Here is a 22,877-nt window from a genome sequence, read left to right as displayed (position 1 = left end):
CCCCAACACAGGTTCGTATTTCTACAACACACACTAATCTTGGAGGGCACCCCGCATAGGCGTTTCTGACACATTAGCAGGAAGTTCTGTTTTCCGATATTCTAGTCAGGGGCTGGATTTGGTAAATGTCATACTTTTGGTCCATAGAGGAAAAATGCCATGCGTTGGTCCATAGAGAAAAAAGAGTTAAAAAGTCAGGAGATACTCCAAAGCTAAGCAACGATATACATTCAAAACACACTCCCTCAACATTATAAAAACTTCTTGACAGATGTCGTTTCTTCACTTACCTGGTTTGCCCACAGGCTGATAGATGTGTTGGTTTCCAGTCTGTGGGAAGAAAAAGGCCCAGTTACTGCAATAGCGGGCGCCATGGGGCGATGGCCTTCCCTCCCCTTCTGTCCCCTTGAACATCTGTGCTCAGTGCTGGGCTCCAAGACCAGCAAGACGGGTGGGGGGGTGAGGGGCTGTCTTCAAAGCCTAGTTGGGGTGGGGGATGGGGAAAAAGCAGGGCTGCCAGCAGGCTGTGGGATATACGGGAGTGTGGACAGGAGAGGTCACGGCCAACTTAAGATTTCCTTAAGAAAAATGATGTCCATGGACGCCTCCAGTCCACCTTTCAGGAGCACAGATCCGGGCCTTCGTAGGGTCGGATCCCTTGCTCAGGAAGCCCCCTCCCATCCTTCCGGATGTCTGTCCTCCTCACAAGCAGGGGTGTGGTCGGGAACAGTGACAGTGGGAGACGCTGTGGTGCTGGGGTGTCTGGGTGCCCCGTGAGCCCCTGCTGTCACTGTCACCCAGGCCTGCTGCTACAGAGCTGTCGGGTCCCGGCCAGGCTCCGGGCCCAGCCCAGAAACCAAAGCACAACCTCCACCCCAGAGACACTATCAAAGGCCAGGCCTGCTGTGGGCCGTCATGCCTGCAGCAACCCGACACAACCTACCCCGGGACTAAATGAAAACAGTCTTTTTATGCCTACGTTCTACTTCTGGAGAGACACACTTAGCTTGCTTAATTTAAAATAGGAAACTAGTTGACAAATACACATATTTAAGGTGCTTCACTTTCTACCGTGAAGGGATCGACCTCTTTAAGACACAAAGACCATGAGGGGCGCCTGGGTGGCTTAGTCGGTTAAGTGTCTGACTTCGGCTCAGGTCATGATCTTGTGGTCTGTGGGTTCTAGCCCCGCATCGGGTTCTGTGTAGGCAGCACAGAGGCTGGAGCCTGTTTCAGATTCTGTGTCTCCCTCTCTCTCAGCCCCTCCCCCGCTCATGCTCTGTCTCAAAAATAAATAAAAACTATTAAAAAATTAAAAAAAGATAGACACAAAGACCATGAAATGGTGGACACCCAAGTAACACTGCTCCTCTCCCGGAACCACACTCACCTTCTCACCCTGACCTTAAAGACTCACAAAACCCTCGCAGCTGCATGGTGTGAAGAACGAGGGCTCCTTAGCAACTTATTTCAGGGTAGCACTTTATAGTTAACCTATTTATTATTTTTAAGTGTTTATTTATTTTGAAAGAGTGAGCACATACAAGGAGGGGAGGGGCAGAGAAGGGGGGGAGACGGGGGAGGGGGGGAGACGGGGGGGAGAGAGAGAGAGAGAGAGAGAGAGAGAGAGAGAGAGAGAGAGAGAGAGAGACCTAAGTAGGTGCCTTACTGTCAGAGCAGAGCCTGATGCAGGGACTCAAACTCATGAACCGTGAGATCATGACCTGAGCTGAGGCGGAGTCGGATGTGCAAACGACTGTCCCCCAGCCACCTCTAACCTGTCATTTACTTGACAGTTACCGCAATGCTCTGTTGTGGGCACAAAACGAGCCTCCCCACACTCACTTGTGAAGCAGGCAGTATAAACGTAGCCCAGGGAGCAAGGTAATACTAGTAGGTGTACACGACAGCACATCGCCAAGCCCGGCAGAAAAGGACATGAGGGTGGGGGAGGGGGCGGTGGCGAGGACACTACAGGTTTCAGTGGGAAGATCTGACCTTTTGAGATCGTGACCTTTGAGCACAGACTTGGGGTGGGGGAAGCCATGAAGAAATCTGGGAGGGGAGTGGCCCAGAGACAGGATCCCCCCGCAGGGGTGAACAGCACATGAGGAACCAGGCAGCCAAGGGAGCCAGAGGATGAGTGAGGGCAGAAAAATGCGGGAAACATGGCCAAAGCTCTAGAAGTGGACAGTCTGTGAACCTTGTTGTGTTCACTGATCCAAGCAGTAAAAGACACACATTTAAAAAGATTTATAACACAGAATTTTCTGGTTGATACTCAGCTAACAAGAAATTCCAATTAACTACAAAATTCTATTCTAAGAATGTTCTTGATTAATTCAACAACTACATGTACAATGCTCTGTTCTAGGCAATTCCACAGGTTGGCTCTGGGAGGGGAGGCGCAGAGAAGCCCCCCGTTCAGAAGTCCTATGGACAAGCGTGCGCTCAGGCCGTGTTCCGGTTCTGCCGCACATCCAGCTGCGGACCTTGGGCCTTGGAGGAGTCATTCAACTGTCTGGGGCTTTGCGTCTCCAGTTTGTTAACAGACGCCAGTAACACTGACCTAACACAAGGCTGTCACAAAATGACAACAATGGCAGTCTGTCAACTTGTGTATTACGCTAAAAATCCAAATAGTTTCTACTTTCTATGAAAACTGATGGGGTCGATTTCCACTGGTCTTTTATCAGTGGTTGTTCACTAGCTCACTCCCACGTACAGTCTCAGTCTTCGAGCCAGAGTTCTCCCTGAAACCACGGCGCGTTTCCAAAACTGTCAAGTTGGAGCGTTTTAAGAGGCGGCCACACCAGAGGACTGACTGAAGAGGGAACACCATTATGGTCGCGGGGTGCTCTCGGCCCTCTGAGGGAAGCACCCCTTTAAGTGGGCCATCATGTTGGCAAGTGCGTGGTCTGGCACCTGGCACCGTGACAGGTGACCGTGGGCAAGTGTTTTACAAGCCTCAGTTTACCCCTCTGTGGAGTGTGGATGGCAGCAGGCCTGACTAGAGCTGAGGCTTCAGGACGACACTCAGCACAGCTTCTCTTCATTGGTACTAAGCGCTCCCGCCATCACCCGGGCCCGGCGAACGCCACAGGACCGCCAGTGGCCCTGTCTTGCGCTGTCTGCTCCACAGGTGTTTCTGAAGAACCCTTCTATCCAGGTCTAGGTCACTCCCTTATGTGCTCATTCCACGCACCGTCCGGGGGCCTGCTAGGTGCCACGTGAACAATTTCCCTTTTCTAACAAAATTTCCTATTAGTGGTGTTCTCAATAGCTACTTCCTTGAAAGGGGTTTACGTGTGTGCTGATTCTCCGCCTTACCAACTTAACACAGGAGACATGTTAACCACACAGGACACCTGTGTGCAGAGGTGTTAAGTGGTGATGTGACTTTGTGCTTGTGGACCAGCAACGTCCAACATTCTGCCGCAGAGCCCACTGTGCCGGCACAGCCTGACGGGAAATGCCCAGTCCTCCCACGCTGGAGACGGAGCGTATCTTGTAGGGGCCCAGTGTCAGGGGCAGCTGGATCTCACGGTGTAGATTAGAGAGAGCTGCTGGTAGGTCCTTCCCGACCACACGTGTTGGAGCTGGAGCCTCATGTATGCACGCCTGTGTCCAGAAGTCCATCTAGAAGCCTTATCAGGGTGGATCTTCATCCCCAAAGGTCTGTTACCGGTAGGCACAGGTTTTCTCTTTTGTAAAGAAGTTCTTTGGGAACTTCTTTAACTGTTTAAAGAAATCTGCTTTTATTTTGCTCAGATACCTGCTGATGAAAATAAAACCCTTTAAACTGTTCTTCCTAAAAGATCAGGGGAGTACTTCTAGCAGGCTTTGAATACATTTGGAATAATCATAAATCAGCTCTTTAAAGAGAATTTTGGCATTTCCCCTCAAAACACACAGAAGGAAAAAAAAACCTTGCTGTAGAAATTCGGAACCATGCACTAAGAGTGCTTGCGTGCATCGCCAGTTAGCAGCATGCATATCCTCTGAGCGTTTTCCTGGCGACAAGTCGGCCGCTGCTTACCGGGCCCTGAAGACTCCCGTCCTCCCTGTCGATGCTGCCTCGAGAGAGCCGCACGTCAGGTTTCTAAGGCAAAGGAAACAGAGTCAGAGAGCTTCGTTCTTGCTTTGCAAACCATGGACGGATTCTGTCTTAAGCCCCTTCCTCTTAGGACACAATCGTCCTCTGAATGAGAAGAGTTGAAAGTTCCCCAGTTTCAGAAAAATTCTCAAACCCGGTGATGACAAACACAGGTCCGCTGCCCCGGCAAAGCCCGTCTCCACGTGCGTAGCAAACAGGCGTGCGCGGCGGCCCCGCACCGCACAGGAGAGCCCGCAACTCCCGCCTCTCGCCAGCAGCAGTTTTCCTCCCGGCAGAGAACTGCAGCCCAGGGTGGAAAAGAGCAGGAGGCCCCTCCCGCGTCCCAGCAGAGCAAGGCTTGTGTGTGCCTGGCGGTACCGCCAAAGCAGCGAACAGTCCAGTCACACGCCCCCCCCCACCCCCCAAGCATCCACGATACAGAAACCTAACGGACCAATCTGGATTTAGTGTATGTAAGAGGACGCAAACCGCACAAGTCCCATAATCAACAAATGGGGTATGTGCCATCGTGGCAGAGCTCGGCAGGTCTGGTCCCCACGAAGACCAGTCTGTGCGGTGGCCTCTGCCCTGCCTCCCTGTCCCCGCGCTGTCTACACACCCCTTCTCGGGTCACCTCCCCCAGCCTCTCCCGACCAGACCGTTCAGTCCCTGGTCTACAGACAGCCTCTATTTGGCAGGATCGTGCGGTAACACTTCCCTCATTCGACAGAGAACGTCCAGGCATCTCATTTATGCCTGGAGGTCGTACACCTGCGAGAACTGGGCACTGAGGACACAGCCCAGAAGCACGTGTGGGGCGTGGGCTGAGGAAGAATGAGCTTCGTCTCTCCCTTCTTGTAAATATATGTTTACAAAAGCGAACCATGCCATATAACTCCGTGACCTCTGTGTAACATTAAGTAGTGGAAACTGGAAAAGACCATGTTAAAGGGCTGCACGACACCCCCAGCATGAAGGCACTCGTAAACATAGGACAGGGAGGTGTGGGGCTCTGGCATTAGGCTGCCTGGGCTCGGACCAGCCTCCAAGCCTTTCGAACTGTGTGACCTGGGCCTCAATTTCTTCAGCTACAAAACGGGGCAGTAACAGTACTCACTGCTGAGGCGTGATGGGAGGAGTAAATGAATTAATATTGGCAAAGTATTGGCCAATTACTTGTGGGGCAATTTTCAAAATTTCAAATGTATAAACAGTTGTTGATGAACACCTCTGTATACGAATATCTGTTTAAATCCCTGATTATTTCCCTGGACAGATTTCCAAGAACGGAATTACCCAGTCAGAGGGTTTGAACATTTAACAGTCCTGGGTATCAGCTGCCCAAGTGCTGGGCCGCCGGATTCCCCTCGCCCGCAGGCGCTCTCTGTGCCCTGACACCGAATGTCATTTAAAACAGCCAATTCAACCAACAAAATACTGTACACATCTGCCCTCCTTTCTTAAACATAAGAAATCCCTGTTTCTCCCCACTGGACGCCAGGCTCTGTAAAGGACAGAAGCCGTGGCTGTGTGCTTCCCGGGGTCTCCAGGTCTAGTTAGAAGAGCAGGACACGTGCGTGGGGGGAGATGAAGGTTCCACACCCCTGCCCTGTGTACAGTGCCAACGCCCCATGGACAAGCCTCCCCAAACCCACTCCTCGGCTGGAAAAGGGGTAGACTAATGCTTGGAATGGTAATGGGCACTATTAGACGTTCAGGAAGTATCTGCCAAAGGAATGCTCAACTAACAATGCAGGTAGAAAGAAGACTGTATGGAGGAGGAACCTGGAGCTGAGAAGGTAGAACTGTAGGCGTACCTCAGAGATACTGCAGGTGTGTTCCAGAGCGCCGCAACAAAGCAAAAATCACAACACAGGGAGTCAGATGAATTTTTGGTTTCCCCATGGCTATAAAACTTATGTTTATACTACACCATAATGCATTAAAAAATGCAATAAACAGCATTATGTCTAAAACACTTGAATTAAAAAATATTCTATTGCTGGGGCACCTGAGCGAGCGGCTCAGTTTGTTAAGCTCTTGGGTTCAGCTCAGGTCATGATTTCACAGTTTGTGGGTTCCAGCCCCGTGTCGGGCTCTGCACGGACATTGCTGAGCCTGCTTGGGATCCTCTGTGCCCCTCCCCCACTTGCTATCTCAAAGATAAACGTTAAAAAAAAAAACTTTATTGCTAAAACACACTAACCACACGACTGACCCATCCTTTCACAAACGGTTTCTTTAGAGCAGGTGATGCTGCTTGACAGCATTTTACCCACAGAATTTCCTCACCAACTAGAGTTCTAGAACATTCTAAATGCTCTGTTGCCCTTCCAACAGTCTTGCATCCCCACCAGGAGGAGTTTCCATCTCCAGAAAGCACGTGCTCTGCTCCTCCCTGAGCACCTCCCCCTCCCCGTCAGCTTTATCCTGAGATGACGGCAATTCGGTCCCATCTTCAGGCTCCACTTTGGATCCTGGTTCTCCTGTTCCCCCCACATCTGCAGGGCCACCCTCCGCTGCATCCTGAGCCCCTCAAAGTCCTCCACGAGGGTCGGATCCACTTCTTCCAAACTGCTGTTAGGGTTAACAGTTCAACCTCTTCCGATGAATCACAGATGTTCTTCATGGCGTCAAGAACAGTGAATCCTTTCCAAAAGGTCTTCAACTTTGCCCGGATCCATCCAAAGACTCCTTGTCTATGGAAGCTATATCCTTTCTTTCTTTTTTATTAAATATTAGTTTTAGAAAAATAGTCTATTTTTTGGGAGTGCACAAGCAGGGGAGGGGCAGAGAGAGGGGGACAAAGGATCTAAAGCAGGCTCTGCACTGACAGATATGGGGAGCCAATGTGGGGCTTGAACTCAGGAACCATGAGATCATGACCTGAGCCAAAGTCAGACACTCAACCAACTGAGCCACCCAGGTGCCCCGAAGCTGTATTCTTTCAAAATGTATTTCCTATATATTAAGATGTGAGGTCAACATTACTCCCTGTGGCTGCAGAACAGATACTGTGTCAGGGGACGTGAACACCTTAATCTCCCTATCGGCCTCCATCAGAGCTCTTGGGTGACCAGGTTCGAGGCTGATGAGCAGTAAATTGAAAGGAAGCTTTTTCTGAGTAGCAGGTCTCCACAGTAGGCTTGAGCTAGTCTGTGAACTGTGTTGTAAAGGGTCAGCCAGGCTTTGCAGTTCTGTGGCAAGAGCACAGGCAGCAGGGACCCAGCACCAGGCCTTGGGGGCCCCAGACTTGCAGCATGGTCAGCGGGCACCGGCTCCCCCTGAAAGTCACTGGCTGCGTGAGCCCCTAACACGAGGGCCAGCCTGTGCTCCGAGGCTGTGAAGGTGGGCACGGCCTTCTCCCTGGGCGCGGAGTCCTGGATGCCGTCTCCTTCCAGCATCAGGCCGCCGTGTCTACACTGAAAGACCACTGCTGAGCACAGCCGCCTTCAATGGTTCCCTGAGCGCGGTCATCTGGAATACTGGCGGCTTCATGTCGTCCGGAATGCTTGCACTTGGATGCTGTAGAGATGGCTTCTTTCCTGGCACCTCCCCAAGTAGCCTCCGCTTGCTTACAGCCTTCCTCCGCGGCTTCCCCACCTCCCTGGCCTCGTGGAGTTGAAGAGAGCGAGGGCCTGGCTCTGGGTGAGGCTTTGGCTTAAGACAATGTCGTGCTGACCTGATCTTCCATCCGACCACTCCAACTTTCTCCGTATAGGCAATGAGGCTGTTTGCCTTTCTTATCGTCTGTGTGTTCACGGGAGAAGCACTTGTCATTTCCTTCAAGAAAGTCTTGCGTGCACAGCTGGGCGAACTGTTTGGTGCAAGAGGCCTCGCTTTCAGCCTGTCTTGGCTTTCGATGCCTTCTGAGTGAGCTTAATCACTTCCAGCTTTTGACTTAAAGTGACAGATGTGTGACCTTTTCCCCCACGGGGACATCCAGTAGACACTGTAGGGATATTAACTGGCCTGATGTCAGTGTCATGTCTCAGGGAACAGGGCTGCCTGAGGACAGCGTGGCCCATCGTGCCCTAAAACAATTATAATCGTAACCTCAAAGATAGGTCACTGCCACAAATGTATAATGATGAACAAGTCTGAAGTGCCGTGAGAATTACCAGAATGTGACCTGGACACGAAGTGAGCAAGCGCTGCCAGGAAAGTAGCATGTATAGAATACGTGATAGAATGAGGAATGCCCAGAGCTGTTCCAAGCAACATGAGGTGTGTTCAATCAGGCGACAAATATGTAGTTTCTTCTAACTGGAGCAAATATATATATATATATATATATTTCTTTTTTTTTGAAAATATATTTTTTAAAAAGTGGATTTATTTAAGTCATCTCTACACCCACCGTGGGCCTCGAGCCCACGACCCTGAGACCAAGAGCCACATGCTCTTCAGACTGAGCCAGCCAGGTGCTCCGGACCGTAGGAAATATTTACTCTTTTACTTAAACAAAAGCAACTCCTGTTTCTTATCCGCTTACAGAATCAGGGGCTGTGTCCCATGTGTTTACGTGGGCCGTCTACTTGGATCTCCATATAAACCACACGAAACAACTTACTTTGCCTCATGCACAATTCCCTTACGTTAGACTTTTCCCAAGACAGCATTTCAGACGTGAAATGAGGAAGCCTGTCTCTATAAAGTGCACTTGCGTTCCGCGAACAGAAGTATGTAAGCTTCTCCTCACACGGCCGTCAGCCTGCTGGAGAGGCGGTGGCAGCTTGGGGAACTCGAGAGAGAGCCAGTGCCGGCCGCCAGAGAGAAGTGGCTGTTCCTGGCTCTGCTGCTGGGTGAGGCTTGTGCAGAACAGTCTAGACTTGAAGACAGTAATATAAAGAGAAGAAATTTATATTTGAAATCTTACAGAAATAGATCACAAAGAATGTTTGGGGCTATTTGATTATTTTCCCCATCAGGTAGGCCTGCTATCTCTCGTTAGGCTTAACTTATATACATTATAGCACATAAGCCCAGTGCATTTTTATAAATGTGTGCCCTCACCTAACACAGCACCCAGAACAAGGCACTGCGGACACCCAGCTGGCTGAGGCTGGGCCTCCGGCTGAGGCTGAGGCTGGCCTCCGCCTCCCCGAGGGGACGGATCTTGTGGCCTGCAGCCCCAGGGAACTCATGTGAGGGGCTATGCAGCATGCTCTCCTGCGTCGGGGTCGTGAACGTGATCTGTAAGACCCGTCCCTGTGGGTGTGAGGAGGGTCTCACTCGCTGTGACCCTTGTGCAGTGTCCCACTGTATGACCCCATCTGTTCTGCAGGGAGGGACAAGTGGGTTCCTTCCAGTTCCTGGTACCAAAAAGGACAGTGGTGTGAATATTCCATCCCATGTGGCCCCGGGCACTGTGACCTCACAGGCAACAGGTGAGGGCCGAAGGCACGGTTCCCTGTTCCGGGGGACGCAGCAACCGCCAGCCACGCCGCGGCTCTTCTCTCGTGCGCTGTCACGACACTACACTGTCGTCACCTCAGACACAAGAACACAGGAGGGCGTGGCCTGGCTCAGCAGAAAAGGGCCAGAGGCGGTCTGGTGGCCTGTCCTGCCACGCCACCCCCCCCCCCCCCCCCCCCCCCCCCCGCCCCCAGCTCCAACCCCCGCTTGGTGCTCCTCCTTCCTAGACTGCCTGGGTCTGTATGAGGGGGACAAACAGCTCAAACATTCATTTCCTTTTCCAGAAGACAAAGCAGGCTTTGGAGGGACAGGCCTTTCTCGTTTTAAAATTAAGCTCCTATGTTTAGCACGGCGCCGTGTTAGAGAAGACAAGCGAGTGACAGAGTCAGTCTCTCCTTAAGCGGCGCCCGGTAGGAAAGGAAGCCCTCCGAACGGGCTGACGAGGCTGGGGGCTCTGTCCGGCCCGCCTGCGAGGGCTCCTGCGGGCACCGGGCCGCCTCAGGCAGGCGGCCGGCTGGACGGGGAGAGGGCCCGCCGCGAGGACCTAGTGCTGTAGGTCAGGGCTGGGTGGCCGGGGACAAGCGGGGCAACGTGAGGAGCCCCGACCCCCTGAGCCCGCGAGGAGAGGAAGCAGCTGTGTTTAACAGCAGTAACCATGCACGAGGGTGTAAGTCCTAAGAGCAGAAGATTTCAATCGATACCTGTTGATTCTTATCTATTAGAAAACATTTGGGCAACATCACTGACGAAGCCAGTTTGGAGTTAATCTCTCAAAGAAGAATATGGCTCCTTACCCAGGGGCTCAAGCTGACCCCACGGAAGGGTGCGGCGGTGCTGTGCCCAACACTGCCCAAGGACCTGGGAGGGTCAGGGATTTGTCGCCAGGCCATGATGAGACAGAAACAGAAGCCAAGTATTTTTAAAAATTTCTAGAGCAAATTTGAAATAGTAATTTTTAGGTCTATTGGAGTTCATATAAACAAGCTTGGCTTATATTCTGCATATTTAAATTTCTTTCTCTTCGCTAGTAATTGTTTTTTATTTTATTTTATAAAAGTATCAGGCCTACCATGGTTTAGGAAAAAAAACCAGACACAGACCCTCCGTCCCTGAGCATTGGAGAAGCCTGGGGGAGACGGCCGAGATCTAAGAGGCCTACACGGCTGCCTCCCGCCCTGGGCTCCATATCCTGGGAGGGACACTTGGGCCTTGTCAGGCAGCTGCTAAAAATAGCCTACTTGTGGGAGATCTGCCAACAGCAAATAGGAATTAAGGGTTATTTATGACAAGTAAAGCCAATCAAAGCGCATTCCACCCCCGGGTGACAGTGACGTCTGCAATGGTCCTTTGCAGAGTCCCCTTGAGTGGCTCAAATCTCCCACTCGACCTATTCTCTTCGTTTTTGGTCGGGGGCGGCCAGAAGCTGTTCTGGGACTGTCTTCCGGAGCCTTGTGTGGTCTGAAGGATTCAACCTGGGATTTCAGAGTCTCACAGCTGCCACGGAGCACGCACTGAGCGAGAAGCCCGCTGAGATATTAATGTGCATTCCCTTCTTCTCTCACTGTGTACATGCTACGCGTTTAATCCTCAAGCCAGCCCTGGGAGAAAAGTATTACCCACACTGATAGAGCATGTTATGATTATTTTACAGATTAATAAATAATAACCAGGATTTTTAATTCTCATGTGGCTGACTCCAGAGTCTAGATTCTTTCTAATATCGCCTTCTAGAGCCTCAGGGACAGGAGCGATCACTCTGAGTGCCATGGCACCATGTGCTATTTTCCCACCCGGGGCTCCTGCTAGCCGGCCATGGCCTAAGGGGCCCTGCACTGTCTGTCTCTGCTTATCTGCTGTGCTCTGCCCACCGCAGTGGTCTTTCGGTGCTCAGACATACTTGGCCCCTTCGCCCTTGGGACCTTGAGCTTGGTGTGCTCTCTCCCTGGAATGTTCTTCCCCACATGTCCTCCCTCTGGACCTCCCCTCCTGTGCCCAGTCCTCTCTGTCACAGTCGGGCTGAGCGAGGAGGCTGGACCTTGAGGACAAGACGAATGGAGGGACAGCTCACAGGTCTGGTGGACCCTGGGCAGTCATCCTGTGGTAGCCACTGGTAGATTCTGAGTCAGAATGCGAGGGTCAGATTTTAGAAATACTGCTGTGGTAGGCAGGGAGCAGTGACGCTGACATTTATATCACCCCCTTCTCCTGGCTTTCCTGTTTCCGCCTGTTACTCCCGTTAGAAGGAGGCCCCTGTTCTGACCACACACTTGCCCTCACCCCTACAGCCTACAATGCCTACCTGACAAACACCTATTCAAAGATGGGGTAGGGAATATCCAACTCACCTGTGACACTAGTACTGATTTGGCCCTGAAGCCAACAATGACAATAAGTCCTTCTCACTTCTGGACAGCAATGCTAAACTCTACCAGAACACTAATGAAGATGCCACGACCTTAAAAGAATGATCAATTATGCCTTGGGGCACCTGGGTGGCTTTGTCAGTTAAGCTTCTGACACTTGATTTTGGCTCAGGTCATGATTTCATGGTTTGTGAGTTTGAGACCCCTGTTGGGCTTTGTGCTGATAGCATGGAGCCTGCTTGGGATTCTCTCTCTCTGCCCCTCCCCTGCGCATGCGATCTCAAAATAAACAAACTTAAAAACAAAATAATGATCAATTATGCCTTAAGTAGGGATTGAACTCTGGAACGCATGGCTAGCTCAAACCCAAGCAAAAGGTCTCACCATTGTTCATCATGTTAAACTCCTTACAAGTTTTTTTTTTGTTGTTTATTATTTGTGAGAGAGACAGAGCATGAGTGGGGGAGGGGCAGAGAGAGGGGGAGACGGAGACAACCAAACAGAAACAGGCTCCAGGCTATCAGCACAGAGCCCAATGTGGGGCTCGAACCCACAAACTGACCTGAGCTGAAATCAGATGCTTAACTAACTGAGCCACCCAGGTGCCCCTCAAGTTTTTTTTAAATTTTTTTATGTTTTAACTTTTAAAAAATGTTTTATTTATTTCTGAGAGAGAGAGGCAGCGTGAGCAGGGGAGGGGCAGAGAGAGAGGGAGACACAGAATCTGAAACAGGCTCTGAGCTGTCAGCACAGAGCCCGACACGGGGCTCAAACCCATGAACCGTGAGATCATGACCTGAACCGAAGTCAGACGCTTAACCAACTGAGCCACCCAGGTGCCCCTCAAGTTTTTTTTAAAAAAATAATATATTTAAAATACAGAGCCAACGGTATACTTAGTAGAAAAACTATTACAGACAACATTTTTACAAATAAAAGCAGGTCAGGACTAGTTAGTATAAAAATTGGTAAGGGTGCCTCAAGAGCACCCCTAATAGAACTATGACGTATGTAACAAATACTGAAAATGGAGAAAGAATATGCTTTCCAACAAGTGACAAGTGTCAATTACACCTAAAAAATGGGGGGAAAAGGGATAGCTATGTATGCAGAAAACCCACAGAAATTGGTCAGAGTTCATGTGATAAATACTGGAAAACACAAGTGTCTTAACAATGAACTGCATATGCACACAGAAAATATAGAGCCAATGAGCTCAGTGAAAATGAGACCCTGTTACAGCAGTGGCAGGAGCTCTGAGTAGATGGGCAGTAAGCTAATAAGGGAAGTGAGACACAAAGTTAAGTCACCAAAGTGACACAGGTGAAGTAAAAGGTGAGGGTACAAAGGCGGGGGCCCTGACCGTGGAGATGTCCCAGAACTTGGGCCGTCAGGCAGGTGAGGCAGAGCACTGACCAGGGGGGGCCCCGGGGGGCATCTCATACAGCCTCAGAGATGGGCTCTGAACAGAACCTGGGAGCCACATGGCATCTCAGAGATGTCCACGTGGGTGTGGGTTACACGACTCACACATTTAACAGAGCTCAGCCGACCGCACGCTCCAGGTCTGCTTGGTCATCGTGTGTGCATGGTCTCAATGCTGAGAAAATGCCCACACTCATCAGCTGGGTCCTGACCCTCGAATATAAACACCTGGAGCCGCTCGGGAGCCCAAGCCAGCGGCAAACCCAAGCCAGCGGCAAACCCGTTGGCTGCTTCCGCTGCCTAAGCTGGGGTCACATCCGGCCTGGGTGGGGGTTCTGAGAACAGTCTCCTGACCCATGTTGTGACTCAAGCTCCTTCCTGCTGCTGGAAGGGATTTCCTGATCTTGTCTATTTTGCCAATTCCAATGGATCTTGCAGCCTTGGCTCAACACATCTGGACTCTGGCACCATCCCCGGCCCCTCCAAGTACCCACGGTGTCCCCGTGAGCCCCCGGTGCATCCCAGGAGGGCAGCATGGGCTGACGCTCTGCAACCCTGAGCAAACCTTGCTCACTCGTGGTCAGTCGTACACGAGACGGTGGTATTTACACACAGCAAGTCTAGTCTGGAGAATCGGTAATGGTGACTTTTTAAAATACAAATCAACACAAGAAAACAAGCTGTCTGGACAGAAGTTTAAGACACGCTAGGGAACAGCCGGGCTCTTTCCATGTCCAAACTGATTTACTCAGATTTCCCCACTGAACAATCACCGCTGTCTGCAGCTTGCCTTCTGTCAAGATACACTTGAACTTAAATAATTTAGATTTTTTATAGCACGAAACTTTTGTTCAGAAGTGAGGCCCACATCTTGCCTATCATCTCCTACGGCTCGCTGTAAACGTACATACAGAAGAGTGCCCGGCAAGCGAAGTGTTAAAACTCTGCCAGCACGATGTGGCCTCGCGTGCGCTGAGGGTTCTCGGTTGACTCAGGGCTCGGCCACACACTAGCTGGGTGACCTCGAGAAATCTCCCATGCTATAAAATGAGGGTGTCACAGGCGGGTTCACATTCCTTTATCCTCATTTCCAAAATCTAATGAGCACCGAAGACTGGTAAAAAATTTTTTTTGACATTTGAAGCAAGCTAATTTCATGGCAAAAGGTGATCTGAACGGATGTGAAGTCTTATCTATACCCATTAAGGTGAACGTCTGTGTTTTGCTGTTTACCCATGGCATGTGCACCACGACGTTAGCTTTCGACAGGGCAACAATACTGGATTCTGAAGGACATAAAACCTTCTAGAATTTCAGGTAAAGGATTTTGGACCTGCCTCCTCCTCACGGGGTGGCTGGGCAGACTGGCCGACTTCCCACATGAGGAATACATCAGGGGGCGGATGGCACATGGTGGACGGCACGTACGATCTGAAGCGCCACAGGGTGTGTGCTGAGCAGCACCGCATCTGTCCTGACTGGCAGCGGTGGAGGGTGGCATGTGTCTGATGTCCCCGAGCCCCCGTGCGCTCCGGCCCGACAGGCGTGCTGAGGGAAGCACCAGTACGGCCTGCGCTCGAGGCACTGGCCTCTCCAGCAGTGAAACTGGGCTTCACTGAAGCAGAGTGCATAGGCCGCTTTGTTTAATTGTAAACTACACTTTCAAACAACTGAAAGCCACGTGTAAGTGATGCTGACGAACGCTGCCGGATACGGATGAAGTCACTCCCCTAGCACCATTACTTGGTGATTTACATGTTCCAGTGCTTGGAAGACAGTAAGCAATGTAAGAGCCGTACCCCCTGGTTGGTGTCTGGTCCCTTGGCTTACGGTGGAACTCAGACTTGGCTTCAGCGACTGTTTACTCAATCAAAGCATGAGGGACTGGCTGTGCCCCGACCAGGGAAAGGTACCAACTTGAGGATTTGTGCAAACGGTCCTGACTCTGCTCAGCCATCCTTTCCAGGTTACTCCTGAAGACAGAACCAGCCGTGCAGGGGACGCGGGAGTGGGTTCTGAGGCTCAGAGCATGGAAGTGGGTGGCATGGGGCCCCAAGTCCAAAGGGCCCTTGTGTCAAGGGACACACTGAGACCACTCTGCCCCTCCATTTCTTCTCTGCACCAGGAGATGTCTGAGGTGGCCATCATTTGGTTTATCCAGACATGTGGGGGAGGGTAGAGGGCACGAGAGGAGGGGCGCCAGGAAGGCAAAGCCTGGGTTCTCCGCTGTCGGGTCACACATCCTACAGCAGCAAGATGCAGGCTCTTACATGTGAGCCGACACTGAAGGGGGGAGTGGCTTCTGCAAAGACCATAGGAATGCCCACACTTCTGAGCCCACGAGCCACCACTAACATCTTAGAAACCTGGCTGGAAAAAATAATCCAAGAAAAGCAAATAACCCATTATTGCAAGTGTTAGGGGACCAGATGTAAAACAAACTCTCTGGTTTTTAAAAAGATGTACTGTTCCAATCATCTGCAACACAGCAGACTCTGCCAGAGGGTCTCAGACGCAAGAAATAGGAACCACCAGAATTGCCAGAAACACAATTACCAGGAATCTCTCCTCTTTCTCGAGCCAGCGCTGGTCTTCCTCCATCTCCTGCTGCTGTCGGATCAGCCGCTCCTCCATCAGGTGGGTCGGCAATGCCTGCCCAATCCCTCGCAGGTCCAGGGCTGCAGAGTCCTAGCGGGAGGCAAATAAAAGAGCGCGTCCTCTCTTGGGGGCCCATTTAGGGTAATTATACTGTTTTGTGTGTGTTTCCAAAACAACGAAATGAAAAGGAAGGGTGGGGGAAAGAGGGTCTCTTATACTCTGCTTGTGGGAGCGATTTTCTTGGAGGCGGCATATTACCGCCTGCCAAGCATCTTTAACGAGTACAAAGTTGTTCAGCCCACAGCTCTACCTGCAGGGATTTATTCTAAAGAAACTATCCAAGGAATGTGCAGAGAACACACCACCGGCTACGGTGAAAGGGTGAAAGCAGTCTGGAGGTGGACTAGGAGGGTTACACTCCGCACACATGCAGTGGTGTACTGAGCAATCATTAAACATGCTCACTCCAAGGGCAAGGGCGCAGGCAGCGACGGCGGGTGTGCTGGGGTCCCAGAAACGACATCTACTGTTGCACGAGTGGTTCCTGGTTGACCAGTTAACCTGCCCACGGAGCGGCAGCCTCTGTCCCCTGCTCCTTCTTGGGATATGCCTCACGCACACTCTAATTACGTTCAGGCTGGTGCACTGCCTTTCAGATGGGTGGGCTAATGATGACGGCATCTCGTTGTTCTAGTAAAAAGGAGTCACAGAACTAGGAAGGACTGGAGCAGTTAGAGCACCCTGATCTCAGAGTTAGGTCACCAAAATAAACAACTCAGGATTCAGGAATAAAGGGAACTTTTGAGCAAAGCTTCGTGCTAACGAACGAAAGCCCAACACGTCCCATTTACCTCCATGTTGGGCTGCCACATTGAGATCTCCTGTGGTCTGTGATTCCACGAGTCCGTCTGGTCCAAAAGAGATGCCTGACCCGGGTAGATGCTGCCGGCCATGGCTGTAATCCCATGCGAGCCGGGATAGCCAGATACCTGCGAATGTGGGGCAGCGGGTCACGTTCTGACACAGTTGTGCTCTCTGCATGCAAGCAAGCAGCCAAGATGACAAAGAACACTGTGGAAACGGGACGGTGGGGCCTGAGACGTCCACATCCAGGTCCCCAGAACCTGTGGTTGTGGCGTTTCACACGGCAAAGGGACTTCACACGCGGGATCGTGAATGAGGAATCTTGAAGTGCGGAGACTACCCTGGGTTACCCGAGCGGACCTAATGGAATAGGGGCGGGCAGGTTCCTGACAAGTGCGGGGGGAGAGGAGGGGAGATGTAGCTTCTGAGGAGCGCTCAGAGAGGCTCGGCACTCCAGGGTTTAAAGGCGGGGGAGGGGCCGTGGCCTCTGGCAGCTGGTAGAGGCAAGGAAGCGGATTGTCAACTAAAGTCCCAAAAAGGCCACGTTGAAAACTAAATCAAACACATACAGGAAACCGGAAATTCTGCACCCTGGATGCAGAAGCAGCAGGGACCATGAAGGCGGCTCTGCACATGCACCTCCCCGAGGGAGCGCCTCTTCCTCCTGAGCCAGGGCTGGGGGGGAGCAGAGTCGGCGCCCAGAGGGGGGGCTCAGGTTCAGTGGAGAACACTTCAGGGCAGAAGGGAAACGCAAGGGTGTCTTTATACAGTTCCCTCTGTCGGTCACGAGAAAAAGAGGGTACAGAGCAGTATTTGTTCCCATAACTCACTAGACTAGTACTGCGTGGCTGGAGTTGTCAGTTTTTTTTTTTTTTTTAATGTTTATTTATTTTTGAAGGAGAGAGAGATAGAGAATGAGCAGGGGAGGGGCAGAGAGAGGGAAACACAGAATCTGAAACAGGCTCCAGGCTCTGAGCTGTCAGCAAGGAGCCCGATGCAGGGCTCAAACTCTCGATTCAGGAGATCATGACCTGAGCTGAAGTGAGATGCTTAACTGACTGAGCCACCCAGGCGCCTTGTCAGTTAAGTTTTTAATAAGATCAAGCACCATCAAATCCATATTTCCAGATATCAACACATTCTTCAGCAAAGATTCTGTGCATTTGTTAGGTCTCTAGGCATGGATTTATTCCCAAATTGCATACTGACAACTAATGAACTTTCAAGTAAGATGAACAAATAGTTCTCACAGTTTACTTAAATGAAAATACTTTTTTAAATGTTTATTTTTTGAGGGAGAGGGAGAAGGGGAGGGGCAGAGAGAGGAGGGACACAGGGTCTGAAGCAGGCTCTGCACTGACACTGTGGAGCCTGATGCAGGGCTTGAACTCACGAACCGTGAGATCATGACCTGAGCCAAAATTGGATGCTTAACCGACTGAGTCCCCCAGGTTCCCCCTTGAATGGGAATATGTTAATAAAAAAATTCCACCCAACATAAAGTGTCCTATCACTATTTTTGGTTGGAAGGGACACACTACTGCCAGAGAACTTTTAGGAATTTGCCCAAGAGATGTGAAGTATTCTGTGGCCATCACACCAGCGATGTGAAAGGACCCAATGAGCATTTTAGGCTAGAAGGAACATGAAATAGCACCAGGCAACACCCTATTACAATTCTCATTTGCAGGATAAAGAAACCTGGGGCTTGGGAGAGTTAATCATTCATTTGTTCAATGAGAATATGAGTATTTTAATTTCTCCACTGAATCCTTACTCTGTTCTACACACAGCCATAGGCATGTCAAATGGAGACAAGTGTCCGTTCTCATGGGCAGCCACTCCAGGGGGCGGCAGCCACTGAGCAGTGTAAGCCAGGGCCCCAGGTGGAAGCCACATGGCCCAGGGCCCTGACCGCGTGCCCACTCTCTCTTGTCAGCAGGTGCGGTCACGTTTTTCTCTCAACAAGTGTGGGGTCCAGTCCCTGCTCGGTGACTGTCTTCTCTCCTCAGGCCACCCCCACCCCTCTGGCTGCTCTGAGCGCTGTCCTAGTCCCCACCGCGATGAGCCATGGCCGGGCAACCCTTAACCCACACTTATGGTGACGGAGGCGCCCAAGAGCTCCTCCCTCAAGGGCTGAGGGCATGGGGCGGTCACTGCCAGCCTGCAGCATGAGGAGCTGTCCCGGGGAACCCAGTGGTTCACCCCCCCAAGGCAAGTGGGGGTCTCAGGAAAGGGTCTCCCAAAACAGGGCCGTGAGTCCTGTGGCAGATCACCTGGCAACAACAGAAGGCTCCTGGGCCCCCGTCAGAATCTGTACGCGGGGGTCTAGAGGCAGTCAAGTAGGTCAAGAGCCCACAGCACACCCACTTCCCGTGTTCCCCGTAGCAGCGACCTTCCAGCTGGGGACAGCCGCACCCACACTGGCTGTCAGCTCTGCACTGGGGAGGGGAGAGGGTTGTCCATCTGACCCAAGAGCTGGGATTTGAATCCTAGTTGAGAGGCATGTAAAGGAATAAAAGTGCTTTCATCTGAGTGGAGGCAGCAGGGTAATCAGGCTTCGGTTTGCTCCCTGAGAGACAGAGGAGTCAGGGGAGACGGCAGTTAAGGCAACTCCCTCTCCCCAGACAGACACCCACTGTTTGTTTAGTGTCTAGATGCTTCTCCAGCCAACACTTCTTATCAGAGGCCCCTTATCACAGCTAACCCAGCCAGCTGGCTACGAGTATCTGGTGCAGTCACATAGCAGGCACGGCCACAGTAAAGCCACAGCCGATACCAATTATAAGAGAGGGTTTTATTTCCTAGAAGTGATTTGGCCTGTTACCCAAATGACATTATTACAGGTAAACAATCTGTGGTCCAGTCACACAATGGAATATTCCCCAGCACTAAAAAGGAGTGAATTAGTGACGTCCTCAATGCATGGACACCACACCCAGTCAAGGAGGACACCCTGTTTTGTCCGTTTATCTCAAAGTCAAGAACAGGCCACACCAATCTCTCCTAACAGTACGAGGGTGGCTGCACTGGGCAGCAGGTGACACGGGGCAGGGGAGGGGCCTTCCAGGGCCACGGACGTGTTCTCTATGCCGGTGTGGCACGGGGAGCCTGCTGTCCACCTCCGTCAGAACGGAGTCAGGGATACCTCCAAAGAGCAAATACTCTTCCCTCGAAAACAAAAACATTACTGCCTCTGCTTCTGGTCCTTTTCTTTCAAGAATAAATAGTTTTTCCCAATTTGTGTAAGATCTTTGCCTGTAAGTCTGACTATCTTTCCACACCTGTCCATATGGAATCCTGTCTAGTTTTCAAGGTAAATGTGAATGTTATTCTTGCCTTCCAGAAAAACGGCCCAGCTCATTACTAGTTCTGCATAGTGGGACCACCAGGCTTGGCCTGCTCCTCGCCAGAGCAGAGGAAAGGGGTGGGGCCGAGGACGTGGGGCAGGACAGCCGCTCTGGGGTGTCAACACGACATCCACTTAGATGGTTATTAGGCTGAGTACTTTCTTAGTTCTCTGCGTCCCAAATCCTACTCATAAGCACAGAAATAAAAAAACAAATCTATGTAACGTACCTCCCTACCCCAAACATGAACAATGAGAGTGCATCTTACATCTCTAGTGACTGGCATACCTGGTAATGATTGGTCTGCACCACGTGCTGTGGGCTGGGATAAAATCCTTCGCTCGACCTTGGACTAGGGTAACCAGGTCTGCTGGGCTGCGAACAAATCAGAAAGGTATCATGTGAATGAATATTTTGATAATTTTGTTAAATCTGTTTTACTGAAAAGAACAGGAAAAAAAAAGGCTTTCTCCAAAAGCCTTTCGTTGTAAAGAAAGACCAAGGGTGTCAAGGCACGTCGAGCGGGGAAAGAGTCTGTCCCGGCAAGGTCTGGGACAGCGGGACATCGCCACGTGGAACAGCAAAGCCAGATCCCTTCCCCACAATACACACAAGATGAACTCCAAATGGATCATGGATCTAAATGGAAGCTTTTGGAAAAGGTTTTAGAGGAGAACAGGCATATCTCTGTGCCCGGAGGGGGCGGTGGGGGGGGGCACTGGTTTCCTCAATAGGACACCAGTATCTCAATCAAGAGAGAACAAAAGGATAAACTGCACTTGGCCACAATGAAAAGCTTTAGTGTTGCCAATGACGCCACCAAGAAGGAGAGGCAGCCCGCAGAATCTAAGAAAGTATCTGCTAATCGGAGAGTCAGACCCAGAAACTTCAGGAACTCTTGTAACTCAGCAACAGAACGAAGTCTGACTGGACGGTGGGCAAAGGGTGCGAGTAGACCCAAGGGAGCGCTAGCAGCAGCCGGTCAGCTGTGCGGCCCCACGGGACCCCAGGGAGTGCAGATCAGGGGGCTTCTGGAGCAGGGGCTGAGCCGGCTGCTCCCCAGCTGTGTGACTGTGCACGCAGCCCAGTGAGCCGAGTGGCTTCTGCATCCATCAAACAGGGGTCGAGCTAGAGGGACTGTGAAGTCACTCCCAGCTCTAAAATTCTCAATCTGTGACATACGAGACTTTAAAGTTCATAGCAAAAGAGTGGTTTAGCCTGAAATAGAAGATCAATCCATGAAGTCTTCTAAACCTGAGGGACTGAAGAGAGTCCTTATTCGCCAGCTGAATGAAGACCAGAATAAAAGGAGATGGGAGTTAGGTGCCAGCGAGCCTAGGGGAGGAAAGAAACGTCTGAGAGCCTGCATCTCTTCCCATGGATACACATCGTCCTGGAGGAGCACACGCTTTGCTCGAGTCAGGTCGGTGTCAAGGAACCTCTCTTCACCCCATGGCGTTGTTCATGCCGGTCCCACTGCCCAGACGCCTCCTGCCTCAGCCTGGGGAGCTCCGCCCCGTCTTCTGAGTCTTTAACATCCAAGTCCCCAGCTGTCCCCTGTAACACGACCCAGCTACCTCTGAACCTGCCCAAGCCCTGCTACTGTGGGCCTGTTACGTCTCCGTGGGTGGAAATGCTTCCTCATCCCACAAGCCTACATTCCAGTGGCCCACATGCGGTTGACCCCAAACCTAACCAAATATGAGGATGGATTCCCAAGACTCCGGAAGCAGGGAAGGGTCATCGAGGGGGCGTCACAGGCTTTACTCTGTGCTCTAGGGAGGCAGCTTCTACAGCCTGCTCCATGAAGCCTGACAGACTACTCTTCAGATTTATATTTTTAAAGATTTCATTGGAACAAGTAGTGAAAGAGAGGTAAAGACAAAAACAGTTCGACTATCTCTGTACTAGGATATTTGAATGGAAACACTCATTTTGTTTTTTAAGTTTATTTATTTTGAGGGAGAGAAAGCACAAGTGGGGAGGGGCAGAGAGCCATAGGAGGGAGGCTCCAAGCAGGATTTGCACGGTCAGTGTGGAGCAGTGGGGCCCGTGTGCACCGAGCTAACGCGCTTTCTGCACGATCTGACAAATGGAAGAGCGGTGCCACCAAGGGCTATCATCACCCTAGTTCAGAGGAGAAGGCCGCGGCTCAGACAAGTCAGTCAGCATGAACGGACGGCACGGTCCCCACTGGCACACCTGCTTGACCCCCAAATCTGCTGTGCGGTGAGGCCACCCTGTGACAAGCGTGCGTGGGCTCAACAAGGAGAACACGGGAGGAAGTGACAAGAAGCCAGCAAAGTCCCCACACGACACCCCATGGGGGGGGCCTCAAACACATGAACGGGTAGCAAAAGAGAGTGCTTGCCAGGTCCCCTTTCCAAATAAAACAACATGAAAAAGGGTGAAAACGTGCCTTATGGCAGACAAGACGATCACACAAAACCAAACTCCGCTAAGCAGCAGCCGTGGAGAGCGCATGTCCCGACAGACAGCTGTTCATGCTCCCTACAGGCAGGAAGCCGGAGTGGGAAGAAGGGGTGCGGGCTGCGGTCAGGGCCGTTCACCTCTGAGCCTCCGCGTTCTCCACGGGGACGCTGGGACAGGGCTGTCGTGGAGACTAAGCATCCAGTTCCTAGAGGACAGCTTCCACCTGAGTGCCCCCAACTGTCACTTGCTCCTAAGAACTATGACTCGGCAGATTACTCGGGTCTCCTCCTCCAAGGCACACACTTGGACTTTAAGAGTTTTAGAAAATCA

General features: G+C 51.4%; 1 protein-coding gene across 8 annotated transcripts in view; it reads right to left on the bottom strand.

Moving 5' to 3' along the window:
• The window catches only part of PTK2 (protein tyrosine kinase 2), a 253,318-nt gene that overhangs the window by 10,855 nt on the left and 219,586 nt on the right, over positions 1-22,877 (bottom strand). For 5 of the 8 annotated variants that reach the window (XM_039232967.1, XM_039232968.1, XM_039232969.1 and 2 more), the window contains 5 exons: positions 20,403-20,489; positions 16,752-16,889; positions 15,859-15,990; positions 4,040-4,102; positions 291-330 (listed from right to left, as the gene is read on the bottom strand). In XM_039232967.1, coding sequence (XP_039088898.1) covers positions 291-330; positions 4,040-4,102; positions 15,859-15,990; positions 16,752-16,889; positions 20,403-20,489 — 460 coding nt within the window. The remainder of the gene's footprint in view (positions 1-290; positions 331-4,039; positions 4,103-15,858; positions 15,991-16,751; positions 16,890-20,402; positions 20,490-22,877) is intronic. The other 3 variants (XM_039232971.1, XM_039232974.1, XM_039232975.1) reach the window with 1 other exon arrangement.

Source organism: Hyaena hyaena, unplaced genomic scaffold, assembly GCF_003009895.1.
Source record: "Hyaena hyaena isolate Hyena2069 unplaced genomic scaffold, ASM300989v1 scaffold_69, whole genome shotgun sequence".
Taxonomy (NCBI): Eukaryota; Metazoa; Chordata; class Mammalia; order Carnivora; family Hyaenidae; genus Hyaena; species Hyaena hyaena.
The sequence above is the reverse complement of the archived record's forward strand: the minus strand, read 5'-3'. Positions and strand labels throughout refer to the sequence as shown.